The following is a 21,762-nucleotide window of genomic DNA, read 5'->3' on the forward strand; positions in this document are numbered from 1 at the left end:
GAAAACAACTGATGTGTTGAATATGAGGAGAAAAACTAAAAGATAATGTACTTCGAGGATAATGCTCTTAAGGCTTTTTTTTTTGATTTTAGCTTTGGTGTTGCTATGCTACGCTTTTATAATTCTATAGTTCAAATGATTGTGACAATAAACATCACCAAGACATTTTTGTGAAAATGGACTACGGTATTAATGGGAGACATTTTATGGTATTCTTCAAAGTGGATATTGATATAATTGTATAATTGCCTTAGATTTCTTATAGATTTCATACACATAATACAAATATTTGTTTCCAAATCTTTCTTATATGTAATTTCTTTTTATGCTTTGCATTGTTAACAAAATGGTCTTATGTTTAAATTTATTTTTCATCTGAAATGCCTGTTTTGTGAGGGATGGGATGCAGGGTTTGGTTATATACATTGGCTTAAGTACTATTTTTGTATGTACTGAATCAGCTGTTTTGTAACAGTTCAATAATCAATCAAAATAAAAAAGATTCAGTATTTTTCTCATATGGATTGATGACTGTTCTTATTCATGGTCAGTTTTCATGCACACTTGTGATAGTTACATCAGAAATACGTTTATTACACAGCAGGTTTTCACATACAATGTTTTAGTTTGGTCAAGTCAGAACTAATAGTTCTAATTTAAATATACATATATATATATATATTTATTCATAAAATGCTTTCTTCTGTTAAATATTTTACCCTTCTTGCCTTGTATAGGCATGCCTTAACACAGAAGTCTATTTAAGTAAACAATTGAAAATTGGGTCACAAATGCTTATGCTTTTTCAACATGAGGTAGATGTGATTACTGTGGGCAGGAGAAACATAATATATGATATATATCATCAGAAATATGTGGAACAAAGTAGGCATTTAATACAAAATCTCAGAAGAACAGATATTCTACAAAGAACTCACGAAATGTGTGTTATACATTCCTATATCAGTATATTAGACAAATATGACTAAATAATATGATTGTATTTTTATATTGTAATAGCATTCTGATCCACCTTCCATACCAGTTGGTGGCGGTAGAGCACTAAATCGTCGTTTGCCAACCGTCAAGATAAAAGACAACAGGAGAGTTAAAAGCATAGGTTAAATGAGGAGATGGCTCAATCCCAATGTCCCCCCTTAAATCTTAAACCCTAAACCCTCACGGATTTTGCGGTAGCGTGCCTCAAAATCCGTGAGTCCGATTGGGATCAGGCCGATGTCACGCGTCATATCACTGAGGTATAACTCATAGGAGGGGCGGCTGTAACCTTATAAATGTAGCTAACCCTTCAACGCTGCTACTTCACCACACTGCGCATGTGCGATACCCCAGAGGTCTTGAACGCTACCCGGAAGTGTTTCGATAACAACAACGGTAATGAACGGAAACGTAAATGTGTGTGGTTTGTCACCGCAATGCAACGACAACGTCCACCTAAATGCCAATTAATCGAGTGGTCGCGTTGTTAAAGCTACCGTTACAAACGCTTCGTACGTGTTGGGCTCTGTAGCTGACGTTATGAAGTTAGCTAACTAGCTTACATCAAATGTAATTCAGTTGGCGTGAAACACACCTGTACAAGGTAGGAGTGCTAATTCAATTAAAAAAACATTTCAAACTAAACTACAAGCTTTAAAATGTACTAAAACGAATTGCTGCACTGCGCCTCACACTTATCATTTGCTTGACGAAGGATTTGTCTCAGAGTATGCTTCTAACATGCTATTCTACACAAAGTAACGATAGCTGGCTGCAAAGTCGTTACTGTAACGTTAATGCAACGTGAGATATAACGTTAAATACAACCATCATCTTCTCTTAACAGTGTTGGAGGAAGTTATCAGATCCCCTTAGAAAGTATCAGTAGTGTTAGTTTTAACACACTGTTAACAACTACTCCGTTACAAGTGAATATCCTGCATTTAAAAACGAATTTTAGTGAAGGTTACTTGGGTAAATATAATAAGGAAATTGTACTTAAAGTATTAAAGGTAGAGGTACACTGTAAAAAAACAAAAAAAATGGTTAACTTGTATTACTCATGCATTTATGTGTTATTTTTAGTTGGTTAAGTCGGAGCTACTAAGGACTGCAACTAATGATTATTTTTATTATGGATTCATCTGCTTATTGTTTTCTTGATTAATAAGTAGATTGTTTGATATCTAAAACTTCTGAAAATGGTAAGAGAGTGCCCTTCACAGTGCTTGGTTTTGCCGATCAATGGTCCAGAATTCAAGATAACAATTGGCAGAAAAACTTAACTGGGACTATGAAATGTTTTTGCTTTGTATGCAAAATATCTTATTTTGTAAAGTAACTAGGTACTAAAGCTGACGTATACATGCAGTGCTGTAAAAAACACAATATTTCCCTCTGAAATGTAGTGGAGTAGAAGTACGTGTCATGGAAAGAGTTTCATGTAAATCAAATTTGTACTTATGTATGTTCTACCACTGACTCTTAATATAAATTAAACAGATTAAATGTGCTGTGGTCTTGTTTTAGTCATTTGAGGATTTTTTTTGTTGCCTCTGAATGCCACAGCCAATGTCATGTTTAACCACACACTAACGGTTTTTGACCAGGTATGGCTGACGACCCTCAAAGAAACTTTCGCTCTTCATATTATGAGAAAGTGGGCTTCAGAGGAGTGGAGGAGAAGAAGTCTCTGGAAATACTGCTCAAGGATAATCCTCTGGGTAGGTAACGATTCCTATTTACCAGCATTTCTACCTAAACACAGCTTACACACTGAATGAAAATGGTTTAGGAACAGTATTGGGGGTTGTCTCATGAGTATGCACCATCAGTGATGTCAATAAGACGCATCATACACACAGTACATTCAACAGGTATCAACAACAAACTACAATAGGTTGTAGTTCACCACAGATTGTTATTTCCGCAACTGCTTCAAGATCATCTCTAAATGTATGTGTGGTTGGTTGCTGGAGTGTTCTTGTTCTGGTACCAATGTTTTCACCGTTCTAATAGATCTAGAAAAGCTGAGCACCTTCAGTCAGAGGTTCCCCCTCCCCTCTATGTACAGGATGCATGTGTGGAAGGTGTTGTTGGGTAAGACACACGCAGACATATCGCACATATTACTGTCATGGCTTGCATTTCCAAAGGTGCATGTAAAATAATCAAATGTGATCTGTGCATAAAGTGACGTTCCCAAACAAACTCTGCTGTTCCTGCAGGAATGCTACCTCCCCACAGTGACTCTCACACTATGGTGGGAGGCTACAGGAAAGAGCAGTACCACGACATCCTGGAGGCTCTGGAGGTGATGAGATACGTCAACTCTTCCACTCCCTGCACCCATGTCTACCTGCGCATGTTCCAGCTGGAGAGCCAAGTGCTCCCACGGTGCTCTGAGATCTCAGCCCCGGTAAGATAGTCATGTTTGAGAATTGATAAAACATGAGAAAAACATTCAGATTGTATATGGCTAAAAAAATCCAAGATTGTGCTCAACCATCCACGCAGGATTTGACATGACGGCTGTGTTTTAGATGCTCAGCTGATAGTCGAATGCAGAACTAATTAGACAATAGTGGGAATTGTGATACTGACTCAACCCCAAATGTAATAGTAATGTGAGCATAGTCTGATTGTTTTTTTTTAAAAACATACACATCTGTAAGTTAAAAGTTCTGGTACCATCAAATGACAAAAGTCTCATTAAAATGGCAAACTACAAGCACCACACTTTTCATTATGAATTAAGAAATTAAGAATTCTGGAGCCTGAGTGGAAAATTAAGCATGTGATGTTAAGATTTATGTTCGGCCATCACTTACTATCTTTACCACATAAAACCCTTTTTGTTTCAGATCCACGTCAATAACCCACTAAGCAGTGCTATCATTAAACAGCCTGCCTTCTGTGCAACAGCGGTGTTTTGTCTTTGAAACTATGTATTAGCCTAAAAATAATACTTGTAGCACAATGTAGTGAAATTCAACCTCTGCATTTAACCCATCCTAAGCACTTAGGAGCAGTGGGCTGCTGTAAAATGCCCAGTGTCACCGTCAAGGACACTTTACCTTGTCAGTATGCAGACAGGAGGAGCCTGGGATCAAACTGCCAACCTTGTGATTTAAGGACGACATGCTCTTCTCCCCTCTTGAGCCACAGCCTCCCCCCAAAAAATGCCTCACAATTACTCAAATGTAATAGACCCTTGACTATTCCGAAAATGATTATAAATTGAGTCTTTTCTTTTTTTTTAATAGTGTGATTCATGTCTGAATGTAATTGTTTATTTTTGAAATAATATAAATCTCTTAAACTTTGATGGCAAAAGTCAAAGTACAGTTAAAGAAGAAATAGTTGATCAAATCATTTATTGAGATATGAGACACACTACATCGCATGGTTTTTAATGAGTTGTTCTGGGAATGTTCTCTGCCTTCTTCAGGTTTAAAATAGTTGGATTTCTCTTTGCTTCCTTTATTCTTTAATGTAATGCTTGATATGAATGTGTTGTTGTTTCAGGATGAAGAGAACGAGGACTTCCTCTCCATCAGTCGAGCCATGGAGGAGATCGTAGATGATCCCATCGACTGCTATTGGCTGATCAAGTGTTTCGTCAATCAGTTCCACACAAAGTTTGGGGACTCAATACCCCACCTTGTAAGTGTTCCACAGTTATTGACTTAGTTTGATTAACAGTTCTCAGCATAAGGTCCTCTGACTGGAATTTCTTCTGAAGTTTCAGCTGCATCTTTTGGCCTTCATCAGTGGATGATAGAGATGTTCTGATACTGATGGATGCCTGTGTGTTAAGAAACTAAAATATATATGATATTATTATTCCTTAACAGCTGTATACTTCTCGCCCTGTATGGATGTGATATCATTGTTGTATGGCCTGGCTCAGGTTAAACCCTTTGTAAAACATGAACAGCAGAGAATGAAAGCCATAGAACTTTCTTTAATTGCCTAGTTTGACAGATTTTCCATATTTGCAAACTGCTGACATTTTGCTAGCTCCGGCTAACATTACCCTCTCCGCTAGCAGCTGCCCAGTCGCTACTGCACATGTGCAGCTCTCCACAGAGATCAGAAAGAAGCAAGATGGCTCACTCATTAGCTTCTTCCATCATTGATTTTGAATGCAGCAATCGTTCTTTCAGGAGCAGATGATGAAAGTAGCTAAAGAGTGAGCGTGTGTGTACTGACTGGTTAGGATGCAGGGATTGTGTTGTGGCACATGTTGTTCCTGTGTTGCCTAAATGAGCTTATAAATGATATGATAAGGTAATACCGGATCATGCATAGACTCGTGTTCCGATACTGGTATCCAGTCCAGTTCAAACAAAGCTCTCATAATTTCCATTTTGTGGACCTCGTGCTAATTTTTCATCATACTCTAAAGCAAATTGATTACCAAAAAAAATCTGAATTCATCATGGAGAGTAAAAACTAAATATATCATGTCACTGCTTCCATCAATTATTATATTGTTTTCCAGGGCCACAGCGTGTAAAGTGCAAGTTGACATGTTTTTTTTAAAATTTGGTCGTATTTTGTTTTCGTAAAGCAAAATGAATTGAAGGCTTTGTATGGCAAGTCAAGTTTTCAGGACTTACTCTCCATATAAAATGTAATTATTTTATTTATAGTCCTGGTGTAGGTTTAAACATGCATCATGGCAACCTGTGATGAGAAATGTACAAATCAAGAGGTGTACATTTAGTTCATAAAATGCCAGAATTGAAATGACAAACTCAGGAATTTGGATCCCATTATTTTATTTTTTTATGTACGTCAGTGTGACTAAAGACTTGTTGTCTCCACCTCTTCCATCTTTTTCGTCTTGGTGTAGCCGAAGAGCCTGGAGCATTATCTGAGTCAGGAGGAACCTCGACTGCTGAAGCATCTGAAGAACACTGGAGCCCTGGCTCAGCTGCCTTACAGCCTCTGGTTCAGACGCTGCTTCGCCGGTTGCCTTCCTGAATCCAGCCTGCAAAGGTCAGTGTACGGCTAACACACAGCAAGGGTTCATTCAGTCTTAGTTTATCCTCCGCAGACTTGAGTCTGAACCAAACATGCTAATCAAATTACCTTTATTCAACCATTGAGAACAAGTTGGTAGGAAAGCAACATTATGTAATCTCATCCAACCTGCGCGTGCTACCGTGTGACGTGGCTTCTGGGTGTGTTCACACGACAAAACTAAAACACGCTCATCTACAAACTAACATTTGATCATTTTTGTTTATGACTTCCCATGTAAAAGGCTGTCATCGTGTAATCTGACCCTGGTGTTGTGTTGCATTCAGACTTGCAGCTACAAAGAGATAAGAATCAACGGGATGTACATTTTGTTCAGTGGGAATCTGCTACATAAACAGTTTAACAGTCTGAAAAGAATCCACAGCAGTAGGTGGAGATTCACGTATGCATTCTCTTTTAAACATGTACATATAATGATAAACAAATTGTAAATTACCATAATAACCATACTTATCGGCCACAAGAGCTTAAAGAAACAAAGCTATAACATTGGTCTTTGTTACCGACATAAGCTCCTTGCAGCAGAATAAAACTGCCCGGTCAATGTTGAATGTTTAAATATGTTGCTTAGCTTTAATGCTGCAGATTGAGTGAGAGGCAACAGACAGACTTTGTTTTCATATCTCTGAATACACTGTTATAATAGTACATGTTGTTTTATTTTTTACATCTTGACCTTAAATTCTTCAAACTGGTCAAATGAACGAATGCCTTTTGCTTTTTTTAGGGTGTGGGACAAGGTCATCAGTGGGTCCTGTAAAATTCTGGTGTTTGTGGCCCTGGAGATTCTGCTGAGCTATAAGATCATGTTGCTGGGAATCACCCGGCCTGAAGGCGTGGTCAGGTTTCTGTGCAATGTGAGCAAACAGCAGCACATCGTTACGTTGTGGTCCACCAAACAGAAATATTGTTTTTCCTTTTGTAAAAGCTCACAATGACGTTTCCCTTCCAGATACCGCAGGAAAACACGGATGCAATTGTGACTAAAGCTATCGAGCTGTGGTACAAATATTGTGGCACACCAATGCACGCTGTATAGTCAACATGGAGCTCCCCACACAACGGAAATGTGGGCCCAGAGGTGAGATGCTCTCCCAGGATGCATCAGGATTGACTCTGACATTATGGATGAGTCTCTGCAGGACTGAAGGGAAAAGTCAACATGAGCTACTTTCAATAACTCCGAGGACTTTGGAGCCAACGCTCTCTTTGACTCTCAGCTTTCCCCCAAAGAATGTGATGAACTATACGTGGAACAGACTGAAAACAGCTGCTATGCAGAGTGGATGCAAAAACATCAGTTTGGACAAAGACAAGGAAGCATGAACTTATTGTTTTTTAATAAGTTTCTTTCTTTAAGAAACGTCATACATCATAGAAGACTCACAATAAATTAATACCCACATGCAGTTTTTCTGCTTTACAAAAAACATTTGAAAAGTCTTGCTTACTTTCTTTGCTATGTACAAGTCTTATAATTCTGAGTACATTTCTTTCAAAACATTTTTAAACGTACAAGAGACGGTAATGATACCGACACTTGTACATACATACGCTTAATCAGACAGTCATAACACACACAACAGATCAACCGGTTCTTTCAATAGTGTGGTCAAAACACTATAGTGTGGTTTATGAACCTAATAAGGACTGTAAACAATAAAAAGTAAAGTGGCAAATTTCATATTTTGTACCACCAAAGATTAATCTCGGACAATAAAAAAAAATGAAATGCAAAAAAAAAAGTCTACCGTGTACTTTTGCAGAGAGTTCGGTAATTTTTGCTGTGTCTCCAGATAATTTGGCAACTTTTAAATCCCTGTAAACAATACTGTAGGCACAGTGACACGGTGGGTTACTGAACGCTCAACAGCAGTCATTCAGAGATGCATTCAAGATCGCGACTTGCTGTGCTTTAAAATGGAGATCTGAAGTCTGAAAAGTGTTTTGAGCTCCTGAATGCAGCCCAGATACAGATGTGCAAATGAAAAAAAATCAGAAATTATTGCTCAGTTGATTGTATGTGGTAGGAGGAGAGCTAATTTCTCACTGTTACTGGCTTGCAGAGAGCATTTTAGGACTTTAGGTCATTTTGGCTTAAGATTCAGCTGCCATTTTGATTCCTCTGGCAAATTATGAAGCGATCATTGAGACGTCATCTGTGGAATAAAACTGTGCCAACACAAGAAACCCCCGAAGGAAAGAGAAAGTCCAGTTGAGAGAGGACACTAAGGACATTGTGAAAGGCAAGAAAACAATCCCTGTGTAAAATAAAGTCCCATCTTCACCTCCTCGAAATTGGCACAGATTCTGTGCGACTAAAGCGGTGTTCAAAAACAAAGTGCTGCAAAGTAAACAAATGGCCGCCTCTTCAGCTTAAGAGAAAAGAAAAGTGTTTGAATATTAAGAAGTCTGTAAAATCTCCACTGAGGGGAGAGACGCCAGTTCAGAGTTGAATCCATTTGTAAAAGCGTTCGCTCATGTTTCCTGTCACGGCCGCAGCACACGGGTTGTGTTCACGTCCACTCGGTCAGTTTGAAGTCGAGGCTGGGGAGCGTAGCAGTGTGAGGGCAGCATGTAGCGGTCGGACCGCTTCAGGCTCGTCGTGAGAGTATAAAAGCACGGCCGATTGTCTGCCTGACCCATCTCACGGCCGATGAAACCTGCAGGGAGAAACCACAGCAACAGAGAGAAAGTGAGGAACTTTATTGAAATGCTGTTAGGGTGGCTTTTCACCATCTAACTAAGATGGAAGTATTCTCTGTATGTCTGTCCTTCCTTTTTATCAACTCAGTTTTTGTCTCTTTATACTATAAAGAGCTACATCACCGCCTGGTATGGCAGTTGCACTGATCTCATCCGTAAGGCTTTAAGAAGGATGGTGAAAACTGCTGTGTGCGTTTCTCATTGTGGATATACATTTACCAAATTCCTGTTTATATTCACTTTATTTATATGCAATATTGCCAATGACAAATATATATTACTTGTATTTTAGCCCTACATTTTCAGTTACACTATGTCTAAGATTTTCATTTTGCTTTTACTTAAGTGATTTTCCTTTTTTGAAAATACATATTTAATGAACAGTGTTACGCGGAGCCTCAGATGTCAGATTCCCATGGCCAATGACTGCTTTACTGTATTTGTTGTTCAAATAATAAAGAACTTGAAACTGTATTTCTTCATGACATTATTCCTCGACTTCATGAGATGTTTTTTGTGACATACTACATTGTGACATTTTGGAGTCTTATTAGGACGTATTTGTCATACTATACTATGACTTTTTCAACATACTATACCATGACTTTTTTTGTCATACTATAGTATGACTTTTTATGATTTCTTTTCGATAAACTACTAGACTGACTTTTATAAAACTTTTTTAGACTGACTTTTTATGAATGTTTGACATACTATACTATGACTTTTAAATATACTATACTATGAATTTATTCGACATACTATCCTAAGATTTTTTATGAATGTTGTCGACATACCATACTATGATTTTTTATTAATGTTTTTGACATACTATAATATTAATTTTTTATGACTTATTTGTCATACTATACTATGATTTTTTTCAACATACTATACTATGACTTTTTTATGCCTTTTTTAAAGATACTCTACTATGACTTTTTTCGACATGCTATTCTATGACTTTTTCGGACATACTGTACTATGATGTTTTGGACACACTAAAATATGACTTTTTAAAAACGTTTTTAGACATACTACACTGACTTATTTGTGTCTTTTTTCGAGACACATACTATGACTGTTTTCAACATACTATACTATGACATGCTATCCTGGGACTTTTTACGACTCATAGTACAGTATGCCATGAAAAGTCATTAAGAAGTCATAGTAAAAAAAATGCAAAAAAAGCAATAGTATAGTAGACCATAACAAGTGTCATAAAATATTCATATTATAGTCCTTTTAAAACTCCTATTATTCTATGCCATATAGGTGTAAAAAATGTCATTAAAAAGCAATAGTACGTCTTAAAAGTCAGAGTATAATATGCCATAAAAAGTGTCATTAAAATTCATAGTATAGTGTGCTATATAAAGTGTCATAAAAAGGTTTAAGTATCGTATACCATGAAAAGTCATAAAAACATACTACAGTATGCCATGAAAGTCATCGTATAGTGTGTCGAAAAAAAGTCACAGTATAGTTAATCAGAAAAGTCATTCTATAATATGTCAGAATTTCTGCATATAGCCCGTCAGCATATGGCCTTACCTGGTAAAATGACGGCTCGACTCATGCACCTCCATCTCTGTGCTCTTAAACTCATTCAACTCCTTCCTGATGGCAGCCTGAACAACACACAAAGAAACACTTATCAACACACAGCATACAGTATATATGTACAAACTACTTTAATCCAGAGTTAGGGAAGCATTGTTTGGATATGTTCTTGCGTGTTTGTTAACCTTATCAGCAGCTGTTAGCCGAGTCCATGGCTTGTCTGCTCTCCTGTCGTAGTCCTGAGCCTCAGCGACCTCCACATAGTCACTGAAGCGAATGAGGATCTTTGCCTCCCTTAGCGCCTCTACTGTGGGCCTCTGGCTGAGCTAGAGGGTGCAGGAAAGGAGAAGTGTCACTGACCTATATAAATATATATATATATGGACACGGATGTGAAGACCCTATGTCCATCGCCACCTCTCCGTCTTACCTTTTTGGACAAATGTCTTATGATCTCCCTCTTCTCCTCCTGCTCCTCCAGATCGTTTCGAGCTGGACGGTAGGAGAAAGACAGCGTGATCACACACAGGGATTATTAATATACTTTGATTTTTTTCTCTTACCGTATGTAAGTTACTGACGTTTGAGTATGTTCCTCTGCTCCAGTTCCTCTGCTGTCGGCCGTTGACTCAATCGCCTAAAAAAAACAATGAAGTAATCAATTAAAAAAATACGTGTGTGTGATGACGTGTGTGGTACCTCATATAACAGTGGCTCAGTGGCTGTAGAATCTCCGGCAATCCAGAGACTCACCTGGTCAGTTTGGTAGCCGTCTGTTGTCGAGACTCGAATCTCTCTACGTTCGACTGCATCGGCAGGATGTTTTTCTCCTCCAGCTCACTCTTCGATGGACGGTTACTCAGCTTGATGGCCAGAGAGTCCTTTCGTAAAATCTTCATCGCCAGTGTGCCTACAATGTACAAGAAGCAAAATGGATGTGGTGCGTTGATACTCACTTCACAAGCTGTTCATAAGCAGCTCCTGTAGATTTGTCTCCACTGCTAACATCGTTTTGGTTATTTATCATAGCTGTTCTTTATTCATTCCATTTCATTGTTTACATTTCAAGGTTTCCCCAAAGGCTACGAGGCAGAGAAGTATCTCCGTCTCGTGATCCATTTAGATGCCAGATAATGATATTAACAGTTTGCACACCCTTGTGTGTTTGTTTTCCCTGAAGTTTAATATTTATCATAACATTGTAATATGACGTAAACGTTAGCGGAGGCACTCACATCTACAGTAATTCCGTTTTGTGTCTTTATTGATTGAATTTATTTTAACTCATCTTGTAATGATCCACTGATTTAAATTGTTTTGTAACAATGAATGAAATGATTGTAATGTTAAGGAGGTTGTGGGCAGTGACAAGTCCAGAGAGAATTCTCACCAACGCTGCAGCTTTATGATGCTTTTTTAGCCTTTTTTGCCTCTTATTTTTGGTTTTACAGCACGTTTACTCTCGGATTTAGTCAGTTTTCATTTTACATGATAATTAATAACAGCAGGCAACTGTTAAATGATACAGATTGAAAAACACGACACGAGGGGACGAAACGCCTACTTGTAAACAATGTATCATCATCATCTTCCTCATCATCATCTTCATCCTCCTCGTCATCTTCTTCTTCCTCCTCCTCCTCCTCCTCTTCCTCAGGCAGGTCCTCGTAGTCCGCCTCGTTAGAGAGGTTCTCTTTGTCGTTGTTGCACTCGATCATCACCGCGGGTGCCGCGTGCATCATGGAGCTGCAGGTTGGAGGGAAAGGGCAAAGGTCAGACGGGTATGCTCAATGTCGCATGAGGTTGTGAAATAACAGCAGCTGTGTGAGAGAGCGCGACACGGGTGAATCATTTGTGTTTGCTCATCTATCATTGGCCTGAAACGTCAGTGTCGAGAAGGCAAAGAAAAGCATCAAAACAGTGTAAAACTAGAAAAGTGCACTCAGAGTGCAAATCTCCTCCAGGTGTGTCTTCCTCTCTCTTCTAAAGATGCTACCCCACTATGTAGTCCATCCTTGTTCCCTTACGAATGTATGCTCAGTAGAATAACTGGGGATCAGGATGAAGGGGTGTCTCTCTGGGGACCGGTTCTGGGATTACATTAAATTGGAAGATAGGTGTAAATAAATTCATACTCCTTTATGACTGTGTGATCCTGTAGAAGTACCACGTGTGACATGTTTTCCCGATTTAATAATGTATTTCTTCATTTTTACTGGATCTATGTACTGGAAGCTGTCTCCATAATATTTTTTAAAATGTATGCAAAAAACCAAGCCTAAAACAATAGTAAAAAAAAAAAAAGTAAAAACAAATTCTGTTGAATACTTTGAGATCTGAGCTCAGTATCAGTACTTCCACTGCCCCATACCTCTCAAACCTCTGCATAGTAAGGGCGAGGGTCTTGTTGAGCTCCTCTATGATTCGGCGGGGGGGGTGGAGAGGTAGCACCCCGTACTGCAGGGAGTGCCCGCCCATTGGAGCATGGCTGGGAGGGGGGTACTTCTGGAAGGCGAGTGAAGAGGGCTCCATGCTCCCTGCAGGTATGGAGATCATGAGCTTCTTTGGAGGTAGAGGAGGAGATAACTTCGAAGACATACACGGCAACTTCACTGGGGCGCCGTCTGCACGGAGCAGGGGGATGTGAAAAGATCAGACATGTATACACAGAGTCACACACGCATCTATAAATGTGCACAAAAGACAAATTTACCTGCAAAGTGATTAGGTAGCCTGTGTAAGGGCTTGGGTGCCAGCGCAGGAGGTTGTTTGTGTAGCGTGGGAGGTCTGGAGAGTGTCGATTCAGCGCAATCAGCCGGACACAGGGTGGACTTCTTCATGGATTTCTGGGCGTGGTCCTGTTGACACGCACCCTCTTTTGGCATCTGAAACTCCAGAGAGCCTGAGGATCAGAGACACGGAAATAAAAAACAGTCAGACGCTACAATATGAGACGAGAGATGAGGCAACAGTGGTGCCCGAGGCTCTGCTGCCTACCTACAGCTGCAGCCGCTCCTTCCATCAGCTCAGTACCTTCAGACTCTGACAGGCCGGAGCCGAGCACCGGAGAACGCCCGTTCTCCATCTTCACCTCCTGGAGTACAGCCGAGGAAGAGCCGGCTATACACACAGAGAGAGGCAAAAGATGACGACGGGAGGAAGGAAGTCAAAAATAGGTAAATGAAAGACAGCTTGGAATTCTAAGGCAGAGGAGGCAATGTTGCAGCCAGAGCTCCACGAGCCAGTCCTTAATACATATATAACAACTTTCAACTAATAAATAACAGATTTTCTCTATAAAATGTAATAAATAAATAACACATGCCTATCGAGTTAAGTTACCTCAGCCACAGAGAGGTGCAAAAATTGCATTGATCATGATCTATTTATAATATGGCTCATTTATGCAAAATGATGTGTGAAATAACCAAACTGATGCTTAATATGTTCCCCTGTTTTGCATTACATCAGAAAAAAAAAAAAGAATCATGAATCAATCTTTTTTTTTAATGCTTGATTGTATCATCAATACTCCCGACATTAATCACAGCGCTTCCTTATTGCCGGCCATAGTAACAGACTGAAAGCACCAGTTATTCCAAAAATGACATGAAACGGAAAGAAACAAGCAAACAGTCACATCTGACCAATCAATCCACTGAGAGTACTTTTACTTGATTAAAAGGACAAAATCTAAAATAAATAAAGAACCTAATAATTTTGCTTATGAACTGCTTCGTTTCAACATTTGACATTTAAGCCCCGCATTGTATCGATCACCTTTGTTTTCTTGCCCCTCACCTTTCTCATAAACCTCCTGCAGCACTCCTTTCTTGATGAGCTCCTCTCTGCTCTGGCGAGTGGACATCTTCCTCTCCAACACTGAGGGAGAAAAGACATGACGTTGAATCTACAACGACAGCAATTCGAAAGACCACCCGTGCACTGGATCCTTCTACTGCGTCATTAGTGTCGATGAATGTGTCAGACATGAAGTTTGTTTGTTTGGACTCACTGCTACCAGGAATAATATGTGACTGAGCGACGCACAGGTTTCACCACCAGCTAGCTGATCCACAGAGAGAGAGAAGAGTGGAACCAAAAAACACATCATGTTTGCAGCTAATTAGCTGAACAATAAAAACAAAAATTGCAGTATGTTTTTAAGATAGCATGGTAACCTTCTCTGAATCCATGAATTCCCACATGATTTAATGCACCAGCAGTAACGCACGGTGCTCGCGCTGCGTTTCTACCTGTGTGCTGTAAAATGAAGGCCGGTATATTGTGTTTTATTTGCATACAGAGAAAGGAAGCGACCTGCAGTGACAGCTGGGAGAACAGCGTGGCTGCAGGAAGTCTCTCTTCACCCCTCTGCGGCGTGTTTGTGTCTCTCAGTAATAACAAGATGTGAAACCATTCAGCCAGCTGAGGAACAACGACAGCTTCGATTTCTCCTTCATAATATGATGCTGTCTTTCATTTCACAGTTTACTACCGAGTGCAGATTGTAGCGGAGAACCTATTATGTACCGACACCCACATTTCCTCAGATACTGGGGCTAACGTCGAGTTCATTCACTGTAAAATAGGGACAATTAAGCATTTAAAGCTGTTCTGTTGCTGCAGTAAACGTTAACAATCAACTTCACTCCCGCGCTGTTGAGTTTGCATCTCTGATGAATACTGTAATTAACAGCTTTTAGTGATAGTGTTTGAAGCGGGTAAATCAAATGGAAATTGTGGAAATTAACGACTACAAGCACTTGGCTGGATTTCTTGCAGACTCTAGATTCTACCTTTTCTGAGAAGATCATGTACTTAAAGTAAAAGCAGTACTACCACAGTGAGAAACACCAAAATAAAAGTCCTGCATTCAAAATGTTCTTTTCTTAGTTCTAGAATTTCTTTTTAGTAATATTTTCTTTCATTAATCTGATTTTATTGCCGACTTCTCTGTGAAGGCATTTGTCAACAATTGTTGTTTAATAATGTGCTATTTAAATAAATTTACTTTTCTTTTATTACTTAGAACTGTTAATTCATTTTGCAAATCTTACTGGAATTTGCACACTTGTACACCAAGTGTATATTTTTCAATACTTGCATTTGCACAATTGTTTGTACCGTGTGGTTTGTTCATGCATGAGATCAATCTACCCATCTATCTTATTATCAATAACTCGTTTAAACCAGAGTTGCAGCAAGAACCCGGCTCAGCAGTTGGTCTGCTTGCGGTCTGGTTGATGAAGCGGCAGCAGGAGCTGCTGGCCGAAGCCTCCCGGTGCTTTACCAGCCTTACATAACCATAATCATAGATGGTACATCTTTGCTGCAGGCCCTATATCACCCTCTGCTCTGCAGCTCCATTCATCAATGCTACTGTTGCTAGGTGCCACAGGGAGACATTTATCTACCTCCCCCCTCCCCCCACTACAGGGAGGGAGAGGTGAGGAGCTGGGTGATAATGTGACGCAGTGTTTCGGTTCTTACCGGCAGAGGTCTGCTTGAACTTTTCACTCTTCTTCTTCCTCCATTTCCAGGGCTTGAATAGACGACCCAGGGAGGCGAATTTGCTCCGCCGCCGAATGGGAGGCGTGTGTGTGCCCGGAACCAGCGAATCAGAGCGCATCGCCGTCAACCTCTCCACTTCCTCGGCTGGAAAACACAACGGGAGCAACAAGGTCATCAACGGGCAGGTAACCAGCACTTACAGAAATGTGTTTTTGACAAAATTATTAGCCGATGAAATGAATTGGCCCCACGACTCCTCATTTGTCACATGAAATAAATCTAAGTACACTTAAACATTTCCAAACACCGTTAATGACATCTTAAATCTTTTAGCTACAGTTCATTTTTTACCAGTTCTACATGTGTAGTCATTCTGAATTTAGAGATTGTTAAATATTACAATGTTTTGCTAAAGGGGGCGACGAGCTCAACATATAAAGGACTTTCACATGGAGCGCACTCACTGACTTGTTTGAAAGAAGTCCTGCTGGAGGCTGTTTCTACACAGCATGCACCAGTTCTTTCATTCGATAGTACACCTCTTTCCATTACACACAACATCCTGCTGTACAAGGACTCTACGGAACGAGGACATGAGGCCTCACCCAGGGGCCATGACTATATAAAAGACAGGAAGTCAACATTTCAGCCGGCAGTAGTGGATGTAAACACACACAAGCACCAGCAGACACACTGATACACACAGACAATACAACAGAATAATAGACTAATGTTCAAGTGAAAATATATGTTCTAGCAGGCAGATCAGGAGCCTTTTTTCATGTGAAATGCATTCATGAAATCTGTTAATCCTGCTGACGAACAGAACAAAAGTAGTCAACAACAACAACCAGACTAAAGCATGACTATGCCTGCATGAATCTCAATACTTTTTTGGTACAGACCAAAATGTGTATAAACATCTGTCAAGTGCTGAAAGCATGGCACTGGATGTTTGGTCAAATCATGACCAAAAATACAAGCTGAACAGTATGTCAGTGGTAAGGGGAAAAACAAATCAGTGTGAACCAGTAAACAGGTGCAGACAGGAGGAGACGTCAGCCCTGAGGTGGCCTTGTTACAAGACGGATGTCAGTTCAGCTCTGTACCGGCTCAGCAGCCACCATCGAGAGGCCCTTCTTCAACAACAACATCCAATCCCCCCCACCTCCTCTCCTCAGCTGTCCCTGTGGCAGATCTGTGTAGCACCCTGGTGAGAACATCAGAGGGCTCACAGGACAAATAAGGGAATATCTCAAAGCAAAGAAAATCATTGAAAAATGACTAAGTATTTTTATTTTACATGGCTATAAAACACACAAATTATGACATATGTGTTGATTCCTCTAGGGTGAGGAGATACCGTGTTTTTTATTCCTGAGGTGAACGTTTCCTTACGTCCTGGTCTTGAGGGGCCATGTCTTGAGTCTTCCTTGAGTCCCTGCTGGTGTTGTCAGACCCCCCCCCCCCCCCTCCAGCAGTGAGTCAGAGGGCTCAGACTCGCACTGACCCCGGGTGTGTTTTTTCTTACCGCTGCCTCGTCAAAACACTGACTGACTCAACAACAAGCTCAGAACAGCGAGTTCTGGGACAGCTAATGAATAAAGAATGAACTAAACATCCATCTGAATGTCTGTACTGGGCTGTCGTGGAAAACAGTTGGATAGATTGTTCAAGTAAATCAACTTGTCAGTTCAAACAAATGCAGTGTTTATCGGTCGACTAAGAAATTCTGTGGTCTCGAGTAGGACAATACCGGTGCCAAAACACTTACTCAATGAATTGATTAGCTGAAGAAAACAAATGTTTGAGGCAATTTTTGTAACTGTATATTAAACTAATTCATCAAGCAAAAATGCCAGAAATTCATAGATGTGATGTTTTGCTTCTTTTCTCTTTTTTTCCACATCATATCCATTTGAAAGTCTTTGGGTTTTGGAGTGTTTTCAGACAAAACAAGCAATTACGACGTCACCTTTAGGTCTGGGAACTGGCCATTTTCACAGAACTCAATTTATGGACTAAATAATGTCAACAGCAATTAGTTGCAGCCCCAATTAAGGTCTTGATCGAATAAGACATTTAAAATCGACTGGGTGTATTTGTTTTTATACTAGTCACATCTCTTGGGCTTGACTCAACAGTACACTTTTAGCAATCTTCTTCGTGACTGTATTGATCTGCGGACTGTAATAATGCCGGAGAGAGATTTTCAAATTAAATCAAGTTGATTGATTGGACACATTTTACAACCAGCTGGTCAGGGCAGCCGAAGATGCTGCGAGCATGATGACACTAGTGCTGCAACAAAGAGTCCATCAACTGATTTGTCGATTGACAGAAAACAAATTGGCAGCAATATTGATAATCTAATAAAAGTTTGTGTCATTTTACAAGAAAAAAAATACCACATTTCAGCCTCTCAATTGTGAATACTTGCTTTTTAAACAATAGTAAAGTAAATATATTTGTGTTTTAGAAAGTGGGAGATTCGAATATGTCACAGAAGGCTCACGTGTCACAGTTTTATGAGATTGTATTGACTAAACAAATAATGTATTGATTTTAAAAAGGGAGTGATTTTACAGCAAAACGTAAGCAAAACTAAATTACACACACTAGAAAAGATGAATCTGAAATCATGCTCGACATTAACTTCATCTCAATTACGTCACAAACATGCAACACTAGATAGATTCAAACGGGTTTTAAAAAACACCCTAAAGCTCTCTGGAGATCACTAAGAGTAGGAAGTTAATTCAAGGACCGTTAAGGGCTGATCTGAGTGATGCTCCCGATGCTGGAGAGCAGATGTCCCCCGGCAGGCAGGGAGCGGCCACCGGCGGACTACGATAATAATGATTGAAAAAGAGAAGAGTAAGACCACCCCTCCTCTTCCTCCCCGTCTAAAATAAACCGTGACATCTCACCGTCCAGCGGCTCGGCTCCCCGGCAGTTGCTGCAGATATGTTTGATCTCTTTGCCGATCTGGCAGTGGATCGTGAACGGCACGTTGTTGTTGTTGTGTGCGGCGGGCTGCTGCTGCTGCTGCTGGGGCTGTTTGACGGAGCAGTGGCGGGACTTCATGCCGGTCAGGCGGAAAGCTCTCCTCCTCTTTCCCGGTTTCTGCTGCTCGGACACGGGCGCTGCTAATGATGGGTGGTCGGTGGCAGATCCGGACCCGGACCGCGAACGCATCACGTCGCCTCCACGCACCGCCATGTTTGACTTGGACTGCAGGGCAAGACCTTACACTTGCATGGGCTGGACCCTCTGGCCTGGAGGAGGATTTCAACTGGTTTGCCGGTCTGTCCACTACTAACAAGTCAGCCGCCATAAAAACGACTACTACTACTACTACTTCCGGCCTCATCTTACAAAATAAAAGCACGTTGAGCGAGCAATACCTGTCTGAACTGGAAATACGCAAACCTACTGAGAAAATAGTTTCTCAGTAGGTTTGCAAGCAATTTGCACTACTATATATTTAACTAAAAAGAAGAGATGTGGGTTGAAATGGCTGCTTCATAGAGCACTGACCATGGCTGGAAAGACCATCTGCATATCAATAAGCCTTTACATTTGCAAAGAGAAGACAATAAGAATAAATCATTTAAAAAGCCGCGTTACTAGCTGGCTTGGGTATAAACAGAAATGCAGAAGCACAGCAGCAGCAGCAGCTACTGACACTGAAACAAATTAACAAAGATTGTTGTTGGGGTTAAATACAATGACAAACAGCAGAAAAACGTCCACTGAGTGCAACAAACTTAGTTACATGGTAAGAATAAAGACCCAAGAGCCTGTGGAGGTCTTTATACTGCCACACCACGTACTTTGTTGTCCTGTGAAACTGTTTGTGCAAAATTAAATTAAAAGTCTGGACTTCTATTCACATTGCTATTAATTCATTTTGATATGACAACTACAATTTAGCACTCGGGAGCAGCTGCTTATGTTACACTTCAATTAATTAATAAATCACAATTCATCTTATCTCCACTCATAAAACAGTGATACAATGATGTATTGCACAATAAAAGCACATAATTCAAATTATTAAAACGTGTGACACACAACTTTATTTGCAAGGAGATATATATTAGCAAACGTGGATAATTTTATTTTAACAAAGTCCACAATCTAACACTACTCTGGATTTTTGTTACTCCGTGTGTACTAAACTAAATATCTTCATCTTCTTTACTTTATTTTAGAGGCCTACTTTACTTCCTGTTTTAGTCTGTCTTGTTGGCTGCACTTTGACGCAGTTTAGTTCCACAGATTCAGCCAATCATAGCTGGCTGTTGCGGTTAGACTCATGATGATAGCCAATTAGGTTGAAGAGAGTTAAGAATTTTTAGGGATTCAGATATATATATTTTAATCCCTAAAAATTGTGGTTTATAGGATAACAGGATATTCGCTTATTTCTCTATTTATCTGTAAGTATATTTATCCCTGTGTTGCTGTATCAACTGAATTTCCCATTTGAGAAACTAACAGTTTTCTTATCTTATGTAAATATATATTATTTTATCTCTATTTACTTTTTCTAGTAGTTTTATGTGAAGCACATTGAAGGAATCGTGCTGTAACAAGAATAACAGTTCATTTTTTATATATTTTTTACTAACAAAACAAAGGCTATATGGACATTGTACATCATTGCTCAACTCCTTATCATATAGAACTTCTCAAAAAAAGTGCTTCATGTAAGTAAACAAATACAAAATAATATTATAAAAAAATGGACACAAATAACATTTAAAAAAGTTTCAGTAAATCAAAAGGATCTTAAAATCAATCTCAAACTCTAAATGTAGAAAATAGAGAAAGACAAGAGTGAAACATGAAATCGGGTTCTTATCCTGAATTAATTAAGTAATAACTGATTAATGCATTTTTGCAATGATCATTGTGTTAACTATCTATTCTAAGGGACAACAAGGCTTCAATTCCAATGTGATGAAATGTTTTGTCGGGCATCTCCTGTTCTCTGCTAAATCTAAAATGCTATGAAAATAGAAGTAAAAAAAAACTTGGATAAATAGCTTCAAAATTCTTGAGGGATAAAAGCATGTCAAATTTGTAAAGTCTTTTAAAAAATAGGAAACGTTTGAAGTCGATATGCTTATGAGAGAGACTGTTGTGTTCTGTGGAGGCCAACAAAGGGTCACAGGTTGTTGTTACGAATCTCAACCAGCAGGTAGAGCTCACTCACAAGTGATAAGGCTGAAATGAATTTGTTGAGCTGTGGTGCACAAGCATACAAAGCCTGGATCTTGTGTGTTTGAGGGAATTTCATTTTTTTTTTTATCATTTCACTCATGTACAATGTGTGTGATTGATGTTCATGTCTTTTATAACACTAAGATCAAAAGCATAAGCTGCGTTTTCCTCGCTGCAGACTATGAGTCACGAAGGCTATCGAATTCAAGCCAAGTACAAGCTTTTGTATCACAAGATGAAAGGGGAAGCGTTTAGTGAACAAGCCTCCATGTCTGGAACGAGCCCTCCTCCTTAAATAACCATCAGGCCTCCGGTTTTCCTCTCACTTACAGGCAGTGCTGGAGGAAGCATTCAGATCCTTACATTAATTAAAAGAAAAAATACCACATTGTAAAAGTCCTGCATTGAAAATGTTACTAAAGTAAAGGTATGTGAATATAATCAGCAAAATGCATTTCAGGGATTAAAAGTAAAAGTACTCAATGCAGAGGAATGTCCCCCTGTGTCTGTTGTCATTAGATTATTATTACTTGACATGAATGTAAAAGCACAATGGTTTGCTTTGTCCAACCAGTACCACAAACCTACACATGATTTAAAATAAATAAAAATTGTTGTGTAGTTTAATTTATCCCAAAACATCGTATTTTACAAGCTCCTCATAAACGTTTTATAAACCCTTTGTGCAAATAA

At 39.5% G+C, this 21,762-nt stretch overlaps 2 protein-coding genes across 3 annotated transcripts; one reads left to right on the top strand and one right to left on the bottom strand.

The window, feature by feature from the left end:
- The first annotated feature begins 1,373 nt into the window (after positions 1 to 1,373).
- Positions 1,374 to 9,231, top strand: tbc1d7 (TBC1 domain family, member 7). Of its 2 annotated transcripts, XM_076088499.1 has the most exons (8): positions 1,375 to 1,603; positions 2,610 to 2,723; positions 3,019 to 3,099; positions 3,228 to 3,418; positions 4,528 to 4,665; positions 5,861 to 6,006; positions 6,779 to 6,908; positions 7,004 to 9,231. In XM_076088499.1, exons 2-8 carry the CDS (start codon positions 2,612 to 2,614, stop codon positions 7,088 to 7,090), a joined length of 885 nt encoding a protein of 294 aa, XP_075944614.1. In that variant the 5' UTR covers positions 1,375 to 1,603; positions 2,610 to 2,611; the 3' UTR covers positions 7,091 to 9,231. The 2 variants fall into 2 exon arrangements, with proteins under 2 accessions (XP_075944615.1, XP_075944614.1); XM_076088500.1 differs by lacking the exon at positions 3,019 to 3,099 and having other exon boundaries at positions 1,374 to 1,603.
- On the bottom strand, positions 7,375 to 19,064 carry phactr1 (phosphatase and actin regulator 1). Its single transcript, XM_076088498.1, has 13 exons — positions 18,768 to 19,064; positions 15,817 to 15,981; positions 14,125 to 14,205; positions 13,321 to 13,443; positions 13,037 to 13,225; positions 12,695 to 12,947; positions 11,888 to 12,069; positions 11,077 to 11,233; positions 10,905 to 10,960; positions 10,754 to 10,815; positions 10,509 to 10,649; positions 10,315 to 10,391; positions 7,375 to 8,714 (listed from the first exon to the last, which is right to left on the bottom strand). Exons 1-13 carry the CDS (start codon positions 19,057 to 19,059, stop codon positions 8,699 to 8,701), a joined length of 1,794 nt encoding a protein of 597 aa, XP_075944613.1. The 5' UTR covers positions 19,060 to 19,064; the 3' UTR covers positions 7,375 to 8,698.
- Between the last annotated feature and the right edge of the window lie 2,698 nt (positions 19,065 to 21,762).

The sequence above is a fragment of the Anarhichas minor genome, unplaced genomic scaffold (assembly GCF_050575085.1).
Source record: "Anarhichas minor isolate MPS153535 unplaced genomic scaffold, ASM5057508v1 ptg000010l, whole genome shotgun sequence".
Classification (NCBI taxonomy): Eukaryota; Metazoa; Chordata; class Actinopteri; order Perciformes; family Anarhichadidae; genus Anarhichas; species Anarhichas minor.

Coding starts and splice junctions, on each gene's coding strand:
- tbc1d7 (XM_076088499.1), top strand. CDS start 2,612: ATGGCTGACGACCCTCAAAGAAACTTTCGCTCTTCATATTATGAGAAA. Junction 3,419..4,527: donor GCTCTGAGATCTCAGCCCCG/GTAAGATAGTCA, acceptor TTGTTGTTTCAG/GATGAAGAGAACGAGGACTT. Junction 4,666..5,860: donor GGGACTCAATACCCCACCTT/GTAAGTGTTCCA, acceptor GTCTTGGTGTAG/CCGAAGAGCCTGGAGCATTA.
- phactr1 (XM_076088498.1), bottom strand. CDS start 19,059: ATGGCGGTGCGTGGAGGCGACGTGATGCGTTCGCGGTCCGGGTCCGGA. Junction 10,961..11,076: donor ACGGCTACCAAACTGACCAG/GTGAGTCTCTGG, acceptor TGTTTTTTTTAG/GCGATTGAGTCAACGGCCGA. Junction 10,392..10,508: donor GGCTAACAGCTGCTGATAAG/GTTAACAAACAC, acceptor TGTGTTGTTCAG/GCTGCCATCAGGAAGGAGTT.